This window comes from Acomys minous (genome assembly GCF_964271855.1).
Source record: "Acomys minous genome assembly, chromosome: 2".
Taxonomy (NCBI): domain Eukaryota; kingdom Metazoa; phylum Chordata; class Mammalia; order Rodentia; family Muridae; genus Acomys; species Acomys minous.
Window position 1 is genome coordinate 54,441,751 of NC_140484.1, and position 17,183 is coordinate 54,458,933.

At 52.2% G+C, this 17,183-nt stretch overlaps 1 protein-coding gene across 1 annotated transcript; it reads right to left on the reverse strand.

Annotated features, from left to right (window-relative positions):
* Window positions 1–805: 805 nt before the first annotated feature.
* On the reverse strand, window positions 806–2,321 carry FGF4 (fibroblast growth factor 4; the record flags this gene model as incomplete). Its single annotated transcript, XM_084762597.1, has 3 exons — window positions 806–1,117; window positions 1,535–1,638; window positions 1,991–2,321. The coding sequence occupies 3 exons, from the start codon at window positions 2,319–2,321 to the stop codon at window positions 941–943; spliced, it is 612 nt and encodes a 203-aa protein (XP_084618723.1). The 3' UTR covers window positions 806–940.
* Between the last annotated feature and the right edge of the window lie 14,862 nt (window positions 2,322–17,183).

Here is a 17,183-nt window from a genome sequence, read left to right on the forward strand (position 1 = left end):
GGACAGCACCGGGATGCGGACTCCTGCAGGCCGACTACACAACGGCGGCCCAGGATGGGAAGGACAGCTCACCCTCAAATTATGGAGTTCCAGCACAAAGCTCCCCAAATTCAGAAGCTCGTTTTTTGTCAAGCTTGAATTTTGCAAAATACATTGTTATATCCCGACAAGTCATCCTCTATCACAGAATAATGATTTCATTCCTAGAGTTGGTGGTGGCACACACACACCTTGTCCATTCCTAGTTCCTTCCCAGGCAACTGACAAAGTCCCAATGGCTACAAGCCACATGCCCTGTTGGCCAGTCCAAAAAAAAAAAAAAAGGCAAACAGGAGTTTATAAAGTTGTCTAAGGGTCTCCCATCGGTAGGTTGAAGAAGATTGACTGCATGACTGCAAGAAGAGTTCAAAGATCAATCTTGGGGATCTAAAAACAGGCGGGAGGACTTCCGGGACGCACTTCTGTCCCTGGAGTAAACCGATCCGACCAGGCTCATACCAAAGGGAGCTGAGGGAGCGGCTGCTTCAGGATGCCTGCTCCCCGACAGGACAGAAGGAGAGAGAGCTCAGGGTCCCTCCTCTCACTGGCTCAGAGGTTTCAGGCAGGCCTTTCCAGACACAGAGGCCAGACACCCGTTGGAATCTGATGTCACCAAGTTTTAGAGACTCACAAATGAAATAGCAGCACACCCTGGACTTCTGATAAGGAAATTTGTCCCAATGTACCAGAAAAATCTGAGCTGCGTTTCGTTTGCTCTTTTGGTCAGTTTCCCCCAGAAAATGAAAATACACAGAATTATAAATAATTGGTCGTCCATATATACATATTTAAATAATTTAAATATTTTACACCTGTTTTTGCAAACAATTCTCCAGCGTGAGAAAGTGCTCCTCCTGAGGGGTGGGGTGTGCTTCCGAGGCTGAGGCAGGGCTCCTGAGGGTCACAGTCTGGGAAGGAAGTGGGTTACCTTCATGGTAGGTGACACTCGGTTCCCTTTCTTGGTCCGCCCGTTTTTACTTAGGGCTATGAACATGCCGGGGTACGCGTAGGATTCGTAGGCGTTATAGTTGTTGGGCAGGAGTATCTCTTTGAATTTACACTCATCGGTAAAGAAAGGCTGGAAGAGAGGACACAGGGTGAGCTGGTTGCAGCTGGGGATCCCAGGCTTCGTGATAAGCCCCACGTTAGGCGGAGCATAGTTCACCTGCCTTGTCTCTATCAACCTGGTATCTCCTACGATGTGTACTGCCAGTTGGGATCCACCTCTGCCGAACCCGAACTTCCCTCTCTCCTTGGATCAGTAAGTCCCCAGGGATAGGGTAAGGTAGTTCCCTTGGTCTGGAAACCCAACATTCCTCTAACTACTAAAGCTGAAAAGCTTGAGACCTAGTGACCCCACAGCCAGTCCTCCGGTGACTAGCCGTGTGTGTTTGTGTTTGTTTGTTTGTGTGTGTGTGTGTGTGTGTGACAATCCTGTTAGCCCTGCACTCTGCCCCCAGCAGGTGCTCACCCAGCCAGACCCCCTGTGACTCACCACGCCGTAGAGCTTGCCCCTGCTGTTCATGGCTACGAAGAAGCGGCTGGTCACCCCGAAGATGCTCACCACGCCCCGCTGCACAGGAGAGAGCTCCAGAAGGCCTGGGGAGCGGGACGCAGGTCAGAAAAGTGTAGGTGACCCTGGGCCCCACATAGACCTTCCGACTGTGAGCTTCTTGGGACCTCAATGAGTAGGGGTGAAAAACCCTGGGTCCCATCGCAAGCATTAAGAGCTCGTCTCGTGTCTGTCGGTAATCCCCCAAGTCCAGCCTCAGTCTGGGCGCTTGTCCCAGGCTCCCGTGGGTGCCGGCGGGCGAAGGCGCTGGAATTCGGCACCGGGAAACCAGGCTTCCGAAGGCGGGAGGCGGGGCCCTGCAGCCGGGCGCGCTCTCAATCCTCCCGTCCAAGCGGGAGTCCACACGGGTCCCCACCCTCCCGGCACGCCCGAACTCACTGTCGCTGGTGTCCGCGTGCACGCCGCCGATGCGGCCGTCGGGCAACACCTGCAGGTGGAATCCGATGCCCACGTTGCAGTAGAGCCGCCTCATCCTCTTGAGGCCCAGCAGGTAGTCCCCGGCGCCACTGCGGACTGCCGCCTGCGGGGGCTGAGCGGCCACCGGCAGGCGTGCCAGGGAGCGGGCCACCAGGTCGTCCCAGCTGTGCCCCAATTCGGCGGACCGCGTGCCGTTGGGTGCGGCGGCCCCTCTGCCCGCCAGGGCCACCACCAGGGCGGCCAGCAGGACCCCGGGTAGCAGCATCCCCATGGCCGGCCCGCGCTTTGCCATTCCGGCCCGCGGGCCGTGCTTGAGTCCCAGCGGAGGGCCGTGAGTCTGGCGAGTCCTGCGCGCTATCGAAGCTGCGGGAGCAAACGGGCCGTCGTCCCGCGCACCCAGCCCTGCGAAGCAGCGATATATATAGCCGGCGCCCCCTCCTACTCGCCTGCCCGCGGGGCGCCGGTCGCTTGGGAGCCGGGGAGCAGGCTGCCGGCCAATCACTGCCGGGGGAGGAGGCGCGGACCGGGTGGTGGCTACTGTCACCTGGAGAGACCCCAACCCCTGGTTCTTGGCCCCGCCCAGCACTCGAACCTGTCGGTCCCGCCCCTGGGCTTTTTGCTCCCCGGGGCATCTCCAGTCTTCCTTTCTTGAGGGTGGACCTTTGAGGACCTGCCAGAACCTGGATCATTTCTGGTGCGCCAAGGACTGCCCTGGACAGAGGGGAGCTAACTCTAAGGATGGCATGTTTGCGGGGGAGGCAAGGTTTGGTCTGGCCCCAAAGGCTTGGGAGTTTAAGCATCTGCCAGGTGGAGGGAAGCCTGAACAGCAACCACGGAGTGGGCGCTTCTAAGAGAACTCGAGTTAAAGATACCCAAGGAAAGCACAGACTCGCCCTCCGCTGCCGGGTACCTCAAGACATGGACAGACAGACAGCTGGCAGGACGTTGGGTTCTTGGAGTAATCCGTTTCCTACCTCCTGACAACAGAGGAGGGATTTTCAAGTATGGAGGCCAGCCAGACCTTCCCATTCCAGGAGCACTTCAAACCCTTAAGGGTTCTGGGAGGGTCCCTTCCCCCAGCACCCCACCCCCCCACTGTGGCCATTATGGCTTGATGGGCCCGACTGGGTAGCGCCCTGGCACTGCTCACCTAGGTGTGAATGTCCCTGTTCTGTGGTATCTGAGGAGCCTGGAGCCAGCAGGTGACCAGGCCACTATGCAGGGGCCTCAGAGCCTGCTGTACCCCTCCTTTACTGTAGATTCTGTACCTGGGACCAGAGCTTCCTCACACGGCTGGAGCTTCCTCCTGCCCTCTGTCCTTGGGTTTGCACCAATCATTCCTGGTCCTGACTCAGAACACCAAAAGAAATGCAGCCAGGCCCTGAGACCCGGAGGGGACACGGGCATCTATATAGTCCTTAGTGTGTGTGTGTGGGGGGGGGGGGGGTTACACAAGGTCTCCAAATCCCTTGATCAGGCACCTGGCAGCCTGGGGTCCCCTGCACCTCCAGTTGGTGGTAGAGCTGCTGCTGTCCTTGTTACACATACACACACACACACACACACACGCACAGAGAGAGAGAGAGAGAGAGAGAGAGAGAGAGAGAGAGAAAGAGAGAGAGAGAGAGAGAGAGAGCACATAACACACACCCTGCTGGGACACATCCCTCTCTGCCCCAGGGTCCCTAATTCCCCTGCTGGGAAGTGTCACTGGAGGAGGGCTGCAGGCCCTGATCTGAGCACTCCTGGGTGCCCCTCTTGGGAGCTGGGACCCGGACTTGGATCAGGTCTAGGCCATTGCCCTGCATTAAGGCTGCTGCTGATGGTGGACAGGTTCCCCTGACCCCCAACTCAATTTGGGAATGCATCCCTGATTGTGACACTGCAGAAGGAGTCTACCCTGAGGGTGCTCTTGACAGTGGGGCCTAGGATTGGGCATGATAGCCCAAGTGTTCTGGGGCCTGGTTCCTGCTCCTGGCTGTGGCCCCAGAACCAACAGTAACTGCTTCAGGCCCCTCATCCTGCATGTTGGGTGGTGGTCGTGTTAGGGAGTATGTGGGCGCATAGGTGAGGATAAGACTCCCATCAACTGAACCTAGTCTGTCACCAGACCCCTTGCCTGTCCAGCTTCCAGCCCTTTCTCTGGAAGGAAAACCCATAGATCTTTTGGCACACAACTCCTCCCCCTTAGGCTGCCCTGGGACTGGCAGCCTTTCAGGATGCCTGTGTGCCTACACTCTCACACCACTTGCAGCTAATTCACAGCTCTTAAAAGAATCATGTTGGGGCCAGGCTTGGTGTCCCAGGCCTTTAATCCCAGCACACAGGAGGCAGAGGCAGGTGCATCTCTTTGAATCTGAAGCCAGCCTGGTCTATATAGTGAGTTCTAAGCCAGCCTGGGCTACAGAATGAGACCTTGGCTCAAAAGGAAAAACAACTACTACAAAAGTATTCATTTGCTGGGTGATGGTGGCCCATGCCTTTAATCCCAGCACTCCAGAGACAGAGGCAGGTAGATCTCTGAGTTCAAGGCTAGCCTGGTCTACAGAGCCAGTTAAAGGACAGCTAGGGTTACACAGAGAAACTCTGACTCAAAAACAACCAAAACCAAACCAAACCAAACCAAGCCTTCATTTATTATCTGCCCCTGCCCTGCTGAAATTGTCACCGTCATGGTGTGATCACAGGTCTGGGTCTTTCCCAGTTCTATCTCCAGGGCCTGGAACACACTAAGAGTTTAGTGGTGCTTGTGGGTCAGTGGCTATTGGCTAAGCCAGGCCTGGAGTGACCGCAAGTCTCAGGGCTGAAGCTTTTAAATGTCCCTATCCTGAGACAGACAGGAGCGGGTAAAGTGATTTTGGCTTAGCTGAGCAGGAACCTTGGGGCCTTCTGCCCTGCCACAGTTCCTGAGTGAGCCTATTATGAATTTGAGACGCAGGAAGATCCTACAACCACCAGCTCTGGGTTCAAGTCAGCCTTGTTTGGTTACATGTGATCTTTCACTTATAGGTTGTTTCCTGTGTCCCAGTCTACAAAATGAGCAGAAGAGATGGTGGCTCTGATGGGCTGTGGCTCATTTGGCAGTGTTTACCGGCTGTGTAAGAAGCTCCAGTTTCATCGGACAGTGGTGGTGCACGCCTTTAATCCCAGCACTTGGGAGGCAGAGGCAGGTGGATAGCTGTGAGTTCGAGGCCAGCCTGGTCTACAAAGCGAGTCCAGGACAGCCAAGGCTGTCTCACAAACAAACAAACAAACAAACAAAGAAGCCCCAGCTTCCATCCCCAGACGTGGTGCTGTGCACCCTATGATCCCAGCAAATGGAAGCAGGAGGATCAGAAGTTCAAGGCCACCCTCGGCTACAAAGAGAGTTGAGGGCCAGTGTGGGCTACAAGGTACCAGCAGAGGTGTAACGGGGCACCTTTGAGAAAAGGCTGAGCAAAGTCTGGAAGTGGGGTGCCTCAGATAGTGCCTCGCTGACAGCAAGTGTTGGTCTCTGAGAACCACCCACGGCCTGTTTAGAGTCTGCACAAAAAATCACCCTTCAGTATGCAGGTTGAGTGGAGGCTGACAGGTGACTGGGCAGGAGAAGGCTCAGACTTGAAGCTTGCAGTCAAGGGCCAGGGCAGCCCTGAGAGTGTGACCTTGCATGACCTGTGCTTTAAAAAGTCCTAGTGTCATTCCCTTGAATAGTCACTTCTCCCTAGGAGCAGGGCTTCTCCAAGTAGCCAGCTTAGCTGTTAAGAGTTTAGCAACTTCATCGTCATAAGAATAAGAATGCATGAAAATTGGGATCTGGGCCTGAGCGGGGAGGAGGCTGTCCTCTGGGTAGGGCCCAGGGGAAGCCTGACAAATCATAGCTCTGCTTTCCCATTTTATTTATTTATTTATTTAATCTTTGGTTTTTTGTTTTGTTTTTTCCGAGACAGGGTTTCTCAGTGGAGCCTTGGCTGTCCTTGAACTCAAGAGATCGGCCTGCCTCTGCCTCCCAAGTGCTGGGATTAAAGGCGTGCACCACCACCTCCCGGCTGCTTTTCCAATTTAAATCTTCTGGCCTCAGCAATGCCTTTATGCAGATGGGTGGGGGAGGCCTGGCAGGTGGGTCTGCCCAGCGACACAGCAGGGCCTCCAAACTGAGGGGGAGGTTAGCGAATATTTTAGCTCTTTAAAAAACAAAAACATAAAATACATAAAATTGGCTGAGCTTGGTGGTACTCGCCTTTAAATCCCAGAACTCAGGAGGCAGAGGCAGGTGGATCTCTGTGAGGCTAACCTAGAGTTTCAGGCTAGCCAAGGCTTCACAGAGAGACCATATCTCAACCTTGTCAAAAAAAAAAAAAAAAAAAAAAAAAAGGCTTGCTCTGTGGGTAAAGGCACAGGACCCAAGCCTGACTGCCTGACTTCAAATCCCACAACCTACATGGTGGAAGGAGAGAACCAACTGTAGGCCAAGCACTCTCTGTGTTGTGCAACTGTAACCAGGATCGGAAAGGTCTCTCCTCCCAAGCTGAAACTGGGTCCCCCTTAAATGCTGACTCATTCTCCTCCCCCACGGCTAACCCTCACCCCCCAACCCTTGCTTTGAGCCCACATCCTGTGGAGCCGAGGACTCTGGGGACTCGAGCCATCAGCCTACCAGCATGTGGTCCTTTGTGCCTGGCCAGCCTAACTGCTAGGAATTTATTAAATGTTCCCAACAGGTACAACTGTAGTGTGGATCTGAATTCCCTTTCTTTTGAAGACTGAATAATATTCCATTACTCAGGTGGCCATATTTTGTTCACCCTTTGGTCTGCCTGTGGATCCCTTTGCCACTGCCCCCCGCCAATTGCTCACATGCTTATCTGACTCCTTTCAGCTCTCCCTGGGAATGCGGGGCTATGCCGTGGTAATTCTATGTTGAAATTTGGGGGGACACCGCTGTCCTCAGGCATTATCCTTGGCAGTACTGGAGAATGGACCATGATGTCACACTGTGAGACCAACACTCTGCCACTGAGCAACAGCCCCAGTCCATTTCAGATTTTAAAAAATTATTTTTATCTTATGTTTATATGCATTTTGCCTGTGTCTGTCTGTGTGTGTGTGTGTGTGTGTGTGCACGTGCTACACGCATGCATTACCCATGATTGCCAGAGTAGGGCGTTAGATCTCCTGGAAATGTAGCTACAGATGGTCATGGGCTGCCTCTGTGTGTGTGTGTGTGTGTGTGTGTGTGTGTGTGTGTGTGTGTGTGTGTGTGTGCATGCATTAGCGTTAGATCTCCTGGAAACGGAGCTACAAATTGTTGTGAGCTGCCACGTGGATGCTGGGAACTGAACCCCCTCAGTCCTCTGCAATAGCAGCAAGTTCTCTTAACTACTGAGCTGTCTCCCCAGCCCCTGTTTCAAATATATATATATATATATATATATATATATATATATATATATATATATATATATATACACACATACACATGGCGTGGTGGTGCACACCTGTAATCTCAGCACTCAGGAGGCAGAAGCAGGCAGATCTCTGAGGAGTTGGAAACTTCACTGGTCTATGCTGAGTTCTGATTCAGCAAGGGCTATCTTAAGTTTTTTTTTTATTACATTTTTATTGATTGTGTGTGTTGCACATGGGAACAGTGTGCATGTGGAGGTTCTGGATAACTTTCCAAAAGTTGGCCTCAGTTCCAGGGATCGAACTCAGATCTTCAGGCTTGGCAGCAAGTGTTCTCACCCACCAAACTATGTGTGCAGCAGCCTCAGAGTTTCTTCTCTGGCCCTGACTCGAGATAGAGCAGGCCGACAGTGACCTCATCACCTGCAGCTCAGCCTTGGAAGGATGGGATCACAGCCGAGCCTGGCTAAGGGGTTTTGCCTGTTTGTCTCTTTTTAAAACTGGATTTCTTTGTGTAGTCCTGGCTGTCCTAGAACTTGCTTTGTAGACCAGACTGGCCTTGAACTCAGAGATGCACTTGCCTCTGCCTTCTGAGTGCTGGGATTAAAGGTGTGCGCTACATCTCCCCTCCCCCCCCCACCACCACCCTCAGCCAGTTCAGACTGGTTAAAGGCAATTTGTTGTTGTTGTTGTTGTTGTTGTTGTTTTTTTTTTTTTTTTTTTTTTTTTTGGTTTTTCGATACAGGGTTTCTCTGTGTAGCCTTGGCTGGCCTGGACCCGCTTTGTAGGCCAGGCTGGCCTCGAACTCACAGCGATCCACCTGCCTCTGCCTCTCCGAGTGCTGGGATTAAAGGCATGCGCCACCACGCCCGGCTATTAAAGGCAATTTTAAAAGGTCTCTTGAGATCCAGGCTGTAGCTCAGTTGGACGAATGCTCCCTTAGCACATGGTAGGCCCTGCCTTCAATTCCCAGCACCGCATGAAGTTGGGTGTGGTGGAGCTAGCCTGCATCCCAGTACTTAGGAGGTGGAGGCAGAAGGAACTAAAGTTCAAGGTTATCCCTCTCTAGGTATGGAGCTTGAAGCCAGCCTGGGTTACACAAAACCTCGTCTCTAAAAAAACAAGTAACTATTATTCCCTGGCATCCACACTTTTTTTCTATGCTTATGAGATCTTTTTTTCTTCACACTCCTCCACCACTCCACCCCCTCTTTCTTTCTTTTCTAGACAGTTTCACTGTGTAGCCCCTGGCTATCCTGGAATTTACTCTGTAGACCAGGCTAGCCTTGAACTCACAGAGGTCCTCCTGACTCTGAATGCTGGGATTAAAAGCCTGTGTTTGGCTGTTTATGCAATTCTTGTGCCCAGAAATCACCTTATGTCTCTTTCCTCTTTTTCACCCCGGAGCTAGTCCCACCAGGTCTGGGGACTGACTATAGCAATTCCTGTGATTTCAGACCAGTAAAGGAGAATCCCCCAAGAGGAGGCGTGTGGATCTTGCACAGACTAGAAGCCCATGACATCAGAGTGAAGGACCTCAGTTTCCTCATCTGTCAGACACTGATGTTAAATCTGTCACTTTAGAGATTTCTCATAGACCTAAATGGGCCCATCCATGCTTGGTTCTAGAAAAGGCAGGGTATTAGGGACATGCTGCGGTTCTGCCTGTGCATGGGGTCCGGGCCACACACTCCTTGCCTGCCCCAGGCGACTGCCTGGCTGGCTATCAGCGGTTTCCTGGCCCTCTGACTCTCTGGGTTCTGCTCTGCTTTGTTTGTTGCTGGGGGATGTTGAAGAATTGAGAACCAGACACCTCACAAGCTGAGGACTAGGCACTTTTCCCAGGTTCTGGGGACCAGGTGATTGGTGCTCTAAGGCCCTCTCCTCCTGGTTTAAGTTCACTGGGCTAGGTATGGGTGGCTTAGCTAGGCTGGGCACTGTCTTTGCCTGGCCAACCCCTGTCATGTGCCCCTCCATGACAGGGGAGAGCTTACTACAATGAGCAGCACTTGAGAGCTGTGCAAGGTCACAGGTCACAGAGCCAGCTAGTACCAGCACAGGACTCAGTTCTGCCCTTGGATGCCTAAGGCAGGCTCCAGACCACTCTGTCCTTGCCTCAGTTTCTCCTCCTGCACTAATGTCCTAATCATGTTTGCTACACAGACATTAGGAGTTCAAACCATGCAGGCTTGAGTGGGGTCAAGTTCCATGAGTGACATGACCACTTGGAGCCACCTGCTCATGAGGAAACCACAGATGTGACACCCAGTCTCCCCATCCATCGCTAGGCAGATAAAGGCTCTAAGGCTAGGACAGATGCCCCAAGGCTAGAGAGGGGGGCATCCTTCTCCCCACCCCCATGCTCAGAGGATAGTGGTAAGGCCAGGAGAGAACCAAAAGCTTCTGCTCGGAGTCTGTCCCCATTAGTGGGACAAGTTTTTGCTACAGAATAGCTATGCTGACAGGCCTGGGGAAAGGACACATCAGCAAGACCTGAGGCTGAGAAAGAGTTGCCTTCAGGAAGAAGGTGCTCCAGGAGCCTGGAAAATGGGTGATGTCAAGACAGACGTGGGGTGGTGGGGAGGGCCTGTGAGGAATGGGGGTCGGGTGCCAGGGCAAATGTGGGGGTGGTGGGTGTTAGTATTCTGCTTCAATCTGCCTACTTGTGATGCCATTACTTACCTGCTACAGGGCGTGGCCCTGCCCAGGGCCATATAAAAGGACAAACCATCCTAGTTGCTCCTCTCTCCTCTCTCTCTCCTCCCTAACCCCCGCCCCCGCCTCTTCTTCTTACTGTCTCTGTCTCTCACTATCTCTGGGGTACCCTTCCCCCCTTTCCTTTTCTCCCATGCTCATTTAATAAACTCCATATAGCATAATATCTAGCATCTGGTACCTTATTATATTGCCTTATACCTTATCTTACCTTATATCTATTAAATATAACAATGGGGAGGGCCTATGAGGAGTGGGGGTGTGTGCCAGGGCAAATGCAGGGGTGGTGGAGAGGGCCTGTAAGGTCTTGGGGGGGCATCTTTCCAAAGGGGATTCAAAGTTAAATGCCTGGTTTCCATTTACCACATGGATGTGTCTGGAAATGCCTCCAAGCCTCAAGTCCCCAGCTGGGTCTCAGTGAAGGAGACTGCTGCACTAGGACAACTGGGAGCAGCAGCGTCTGGGCTGGCTCTGTCCCTCTCCTGTTTCTCCCAGAAGCCTAACAGTTGAGGCCCTCAGTTTCTCCTGGAGACCCAGGGAGTCTGCTCCTGGTGTGGGCACAGGATCTGGGGGAGATGGGGTTTTGGCACATGTGCGTAGAGAAGAGGAGGTTGGAGGACCCACCCACTCTTTTGCTCACAGCCCTGGGAGCCCTCAGAGGGATTACCATGGGGATGGAAAAAGATCATTTTAAAGGTCAGACTTGGCCACTGGGTGTACCGCCCGCAGGCCTGGGTGGACTGAGCCCAAGGAAGGTTCTAGGCAGGGCTCTGGCCGTCAGTGACACCCTGTGGCACGTGGCTCTTTTGCTTTTTGTCTTCCTCAAAGGGAGAAGGAAAAAAGACAGGAAAAAAAAAATGTGCAAATTTCCCTGGCTGGCATGACTCAATTCCCCAGCCTAGAGGGGCAGTCTCAGGTTCCAGGGGAAGGAATGATGGTCTTTCTAAATTTGCCAGACATTCTGAGCACACAAGCTGGATTCCAGTGTCTTCTCTGTCCTAGGTGGGCTGTGTGACTTTGGGGAAGTGAGTCATTCTCTCTGGACCCCATTGCTTTACTGTGAAGTTGGAGCCATAATGATGTTCCTCAGCAGAGTTTTAGGAAATGTGTCATGAGACAGGCTGGTCCCCATCAAATGGAGACCTCATGGGTGTGACTCTGTGGGCTCTCCTCCCTCCTGCCCATTCTTTCTTTGATTCTTATATCATTTCTTTGAGTCTTATATCATTGTTCAAACTGGTCTAGAACTCACAGCAATTCTCCTGCCTCAGCCCCACCACCACCACCACCACCACACCAGGCCTCCCTTGCACCTTTCCAACTTGAAATCCAAATTTGATTACGAATTACTACCATCCCCACAACCTCTAGTGCATCCCAAACAGTGAAACTGTAGGTGGCAATTCTTCTGAAACTCTCCCACAGTAGAGGTGGAATCCAGTGTAGTGATTTCTGGAATAGAGCACCTTACTCTCGGAGGCCAAGCAGACAGCATTATGTGTGTGCAGTGCCCTTGCAGGCCAAAAGAGGGCATTGGACACCCTGAGACTGGAGCTAACAGCCGGTTGTGAGCCACCATGTGGGTGTTGGGAATTGAACCCAGGTCCTCCGCAAGAGTTGTTCTTACTCAGTTCAGTATCACTGAGCCATCTCCCTAGAACTTTGTTCTTTTGTTTGTTTGAGACAGGGTCTTGCTGCATAGTCTTGCCTACCCTGGAACTGCATCAGTTGACCAGCCTGGCCTTGAACTCAGAGATCCACCTGTTTTTGCCTCTTAAGTACTCAGATTAAAGGCACGATCCAGGAAGCTTGGCTCTGCAGAGCTTTTATTTACTGTGACACACACACACACACACACACACACACACACACGCACACGCACACGCACACGCACACGCACACACATCATAGTATCTATGTAGAAGTCAAAGGACAACTTGTGGGAGTCCGCTGTTACCTTCTATCAGGTAAAACCATGTAGGTTTAAGGAATCAAAGAATCTCACCAGGCTTGGTGGAGAGTGTGTTTATTGGCTAAGTCATCTTGCCAGCCCTATCTATCATCTATTTGTCGGTCTGTCTGTCTGTCTATCTATCTATCTATCTATCTGTCTACCGACAGAGTCTCACTATATAGACCAGGCTGGCATCGAACTCTTAGAGATCTGCCTCCTGAGTGTCGGGATGACAGGCATAAGCCACCATTGCAGCACTTCTTGTGTTAGGTGAGAGCTTTACCAGCCAGCCCTGTGCTACTTTAACTAACTAACCTCCCCTGTGCAGGCACCCTGAGGGCCTCTTTTAATATGTAAACAATGCAAACAAAGCCTTCCTTCTTCCTCCAGGCATTGAAGGATAGACCACCAGCTCCAAGTGTCGCCCTTTAAAAAAAAAATTTTATTTAATTTTAATTTATGTGCATTGGTGTGAGGGTGTCAGATCTTGGAGTTACAGACAGTTATGAGCTGCCATGTGGGTGCTGGGAATTGAACCGGAGTCCTTTGGAAGAGCAGGCAGTGCTCTTAACCACCGAGCCATCTCTCCAGCCTGTGTTGTCCTTCTTGACTCTGGCCTGTCTGTACACACTCATGAGGGACCCATGAGCAAACACTAACTGTATCCACACTTCTCCCTTGGACCCTCCTTTCTGAGCTGCATCTGCAGATTCTGTCTGCCACTGGGAAGCTACAAAGACACAGGTGACTTTGTCCAAACTGCAGTCAGCTAAGTCAGGTGCACATCCCACTAGGGATGGGAATTCCAATAGCTAAGTCCCCACTGCGGGACTCCTTGCTTCTATTAGGAGGAATGGGCCTGGGAGGCTGCATTGCCTGCTTACCAGTTCCTGGAACTCTCCTGTGTGTGTTTGTTAGATACAGTCATTTAGAAAAACAAACAAACAAACAAAGAAAACCCAGTAGGCTTTGGTCCTCTGCTCCCCAAGATGTTTGAGGTGCTCATTGGTGCAGGTCAAACCCCACCTCCGAAGCCACCGTCACTATATCCTGGGCTGCTGTGAGTGAACTGGGAGGGTCCTTGTTTTCCCAGTGTTTGGGGCCCCAGGGCCTTTGCACCTGAGCCCAGGTCAACCTTTCTTTTGTTAAATGGAAAAAAAGAAGTTGAGAAAGGGAAAGTGGAGAAAGGGGAACTGCTGGGCCTACAGCCATTCTCTCTGGAGCCCCTCAGGGTGCAGCCCTTCTCCCTCTCCTGACAGGGGAAGGTGTGGGCCCAGCTCAGCCTCTGGAGGTGGGGTGGGGAAACCTTCCTTTCCTGCTTTCACTTGGCCTTGACCTCTGGGGAAAGACTGGCCTGCCCTTGGGCACGCTCATCCCTCGGGAGTATGAAAAGTTCACCAGAGCCCTCCAGAGGCAGCTTTGGGTGCAAAGTTCACAAGGGCTCCTCTGGGCCAGGGTCGCACGCTCTGTGTGTGTGAGGCCTTGGAATGGCTCAAGGTCACCTGCCTGTTCCCCTACTCTTTCCTCTTGCACCTATGTCCCCAGGAGCATCCCAAGGGCACAGTATGTTCACAGGTCACAGGAGGAGGGCTCCATGGCCACCTGCTCCTCCAAGGCCTCAGTTTACCCGGTGATCTGCCATCTGGCTCAGAGACAAACCGGGTGCTATAAGACAGACCATCCTGTGTGACTCAGCCATACAGGGCAGAGGTATCTCCATTGGCCCATTAATGGGAAGGAACTGCATCTTCTTCACCCTCCTCAAGGCCCCATCTTTGCCAGGGGAGGACTGGAGCTCAGAAGGGAAGGCTATCTGCAAGGGCACAGCCAGTCTGGTATCTTGGATGCAGGATTGGAGTAAATTTGGCAAAGTGGGGCCTCGTTGAGCAACATATGTCCTACAAAAGTCCCTCTAGAGAGCTCCAGAGGTGGGTTAATAGTTATCCGCTCTGTGGCTCTATGTTAAACGACAGCTCACGACTAACTACCTGTTACTCCAGCTCCAGCGCCTCCAACTGCCTCTTCCGGACTCTGAGGGCACCTGCACTCACCTGTGCACAGGCCCACACACATAGGTGTTAAAAACAAAAATAAGCCAGGAGGCAGTGGCGCACGCCTTTAATCCCAGCACTTGGGAAGCAGTGGCAGGCAGATCTCTGTGAGTTCGAGGCCAGTCTGATCTACAAAGTGAGACTAGGACAGTCAAGGCTACACAGAGAAACCCTGTCTCGAAAAACAAACAAACAAACAAACAAAAAACAATTGCTTCCAGAACCTAGCTTTTAACTGGCTTTCCCCAGGCCCTGAGCATGCCACTCCCCTGCCTCCACTGGAGCTTCAGACTCAGGGGACTTGCTAGGTGACAGACACTCCGCCCCACACCTTAAGTAAGGTCCTGACCTTTCTGTCCCTTTCAGGGAAGGGGTTACATGCTCCTTCCTCCATAACCATAATCTAAAAAGAAAGGGAACCTCCTGGGCTCCACAGAGCTTGGGGCCTGCTAGGGACACCTAGCCCAGCCCCAGCTCTGAGGCTAGCTCTTTCGGTTCTCAGGAACTGGCCAGCCCTTCTATACGTCCTCCTCTCTGATGTCACCCTGCAGGGCTAGGGACACTGCCCCGTGAGGCAGCCTGAAGGCCATTCCTGGGCCCCTGGCCGGGGTGACAAGCGGTCTCTGCCGCCTGCTTGCTGACAGGCCACACGCCTGCTCTAAGCCTGCATGCGATGCCGTCTAAGCCAGGGCAGACCCGGGTGCTATTTTGGGGGTCTTCTTTCAACTATTTTGGCAAAGACCAAATGGCAGCCTCCTTTAAAATAGCTACTCTGAGCCCAGAGGTCACCCCCCTACCTCCCATCCCCCACCCAGGAACCAGGTTGCCCAGGCCAATGGCTTCTCTGCCACTCATTTGAGTTAAATACAGACCCAGCATCTGGAGCTCTGAGCGACTCACAGAAATCCTGACAACAAACCCATTGCAAAGCCAAAATAAAGCCTGGCTAGCTCTGATGGCTCTCAGAGGAGGCTCTGCTGCACAGCCGCTTCTGCATCCCTGGGAAATCATCAGGTCGACTGGAGGAGGTGGCCCAAGAGTCAAGGAGACTTGTCTCTGGCCACCTAGCTGATCATACATATGTGAGTCCCATGTGAAGTTCTGTCTGTGGATAAATGTGTCCTGCTCAGAGATGGACCAGGACCCCTTGAGGACAAGGAGTCCTAGGAAGAGCAAGCCAGGCTCCCCCACTGCAACATCAGTCCACCTAAGGCTGTAGAATTTGCTAAGATAGATGTTCATCATCGCTGACCTGGTCCTGGATGCTGGCTAGCCTTTCTTACTGCAGGTGATGATGATGTGGCCCATGGTGTTTGCTACCTCTCTTCACATTCTTGCCTTTTCATGATCTATCCACCCATGTGGGACTGATCTGGGGCAGGCATGAGCTCTGTGAGTTTCCAAGAGGCTCCCCATGATGGCAGTGGGTTGGCACAGCCCTATACCCATAAAGAGGCCTGAAATCATTATCTCTTGTGTTTTGGGTCTGCTATGGTATCAGGTTGAGAATCTGGGGAACATTTGACTCAAAGCTCGCTTAGTCATTCAACTGTCTACTTTGCTACTTATTTAATTTTAAAGATTTTATTATTTTTACTTACCGTATTTTTCGGACTATAAGATGCACCTGACCATAAGACACACCCAGTTTTTAGAGCAGTAAAACGAGAAAAAGTAAAAACAACAATTGGATCATAAGGCGCACCCTAATTCCTCCCCCCACCTTTTTTGGGGGGTGGGAAACTGCATTTTATGGTCTGAAAAATACGGTACATGTATGTGTGTTTATGTAGGTGTATGTGCACAGGTATTCAGGTGCCTGCACAGGAAAGAAGATGCTGGATTTCCTAGAGCTGGAGTTATAGGTAATTGTGAGCTACTGGAACCTGGTGTTGGGAACTCTGGGCCCTTTTAACCACGGAGCTTCCTCTCCAGCCCCTCCCTGGCCCTATTTTTCAGTTTAAAAATAAAGTCTCAAGTAGCCCAGGCTGGCCTCAAATTCACTATATTGACCTGATCCTCCTGCCACCAGGGTGCTCATATGAAAGGTGGGTGCCTTTCATGTTGGGCTTTGCCCACCTCATAGATGATGAAGGAGTTCGTGTGAGTAAACAGGGAAACCGAGGCACACTGAGTGTGGTCACAGGCAGACTACACTAATACTGTGTGTCAGCCAATAAGATGTGTTGCTGGCACAAGAAGGCCAACCAGGCTCACATCTGCAATTGCTGATTGCAGAAAGCTGAGGCGGGAGGATTACTGTGAGTTCTAGGCCAGCCTGAGATACACAGTGAGACCTTGTCTCAAAACAAAAGGACATACACTGCCCTCTCCCACCCAGCATCTCTTCCATAAGCCTGCAGACCTTCTGGAGGGCTCTGGGGCTTGAAAAACAAACCCTGATGGTGTCCCATTGCTCTTCTGGAATCAGGAAGGTAGCAAGAGCAGCAGGTCAGCCATCAGCCACCCAGGCAGCTTGTGGGGAGCAGGGTGTGGAGTGGGCTCTGAACCTGGCCTCGGCCCTAACCACAACCACACTGAGGACAAAGCACTGGGACCCTGGCCTTGGCTGCTTGTTGACAGGACTGTCCCCACCCCCTAGGACCTTTGCACTTGCTGTCACCTTCTTTGCATTGTGTCCTCTTGTCCCTTGGGTCTCGGCCTGGATGCTACCTCCCCACACATGTGCTCTTGGTCAGATTGTCACCTGTTGTCCCTGCCATGCCACTTGGGCGCCATGGTGAAGTTTGCACGATATAGTTTAAACTTGTCTCCTAGTTTTACCTCTCTTGCTGATGTCTGGATGGCGTGGGGCACACTTCCCTCTCTGTTGGGTGCACAGAGCTGGTGCTTAGGGAGCTTAGGGAAAGCAGAACAGGTAGGGTGGGCATTGTGTGTGGCGGCACGCAAGCCCACCTCACCATCTGGGAGACAGCTTCATCTGATGCTGGAGATGACCGCAGAGCCAACCATTACAGCACCACCGTGGTGATGTCAGAAACTGAACACAGCAGGATAGCCAGAGCCTAAGCAGCCATTTTATACCACAGCT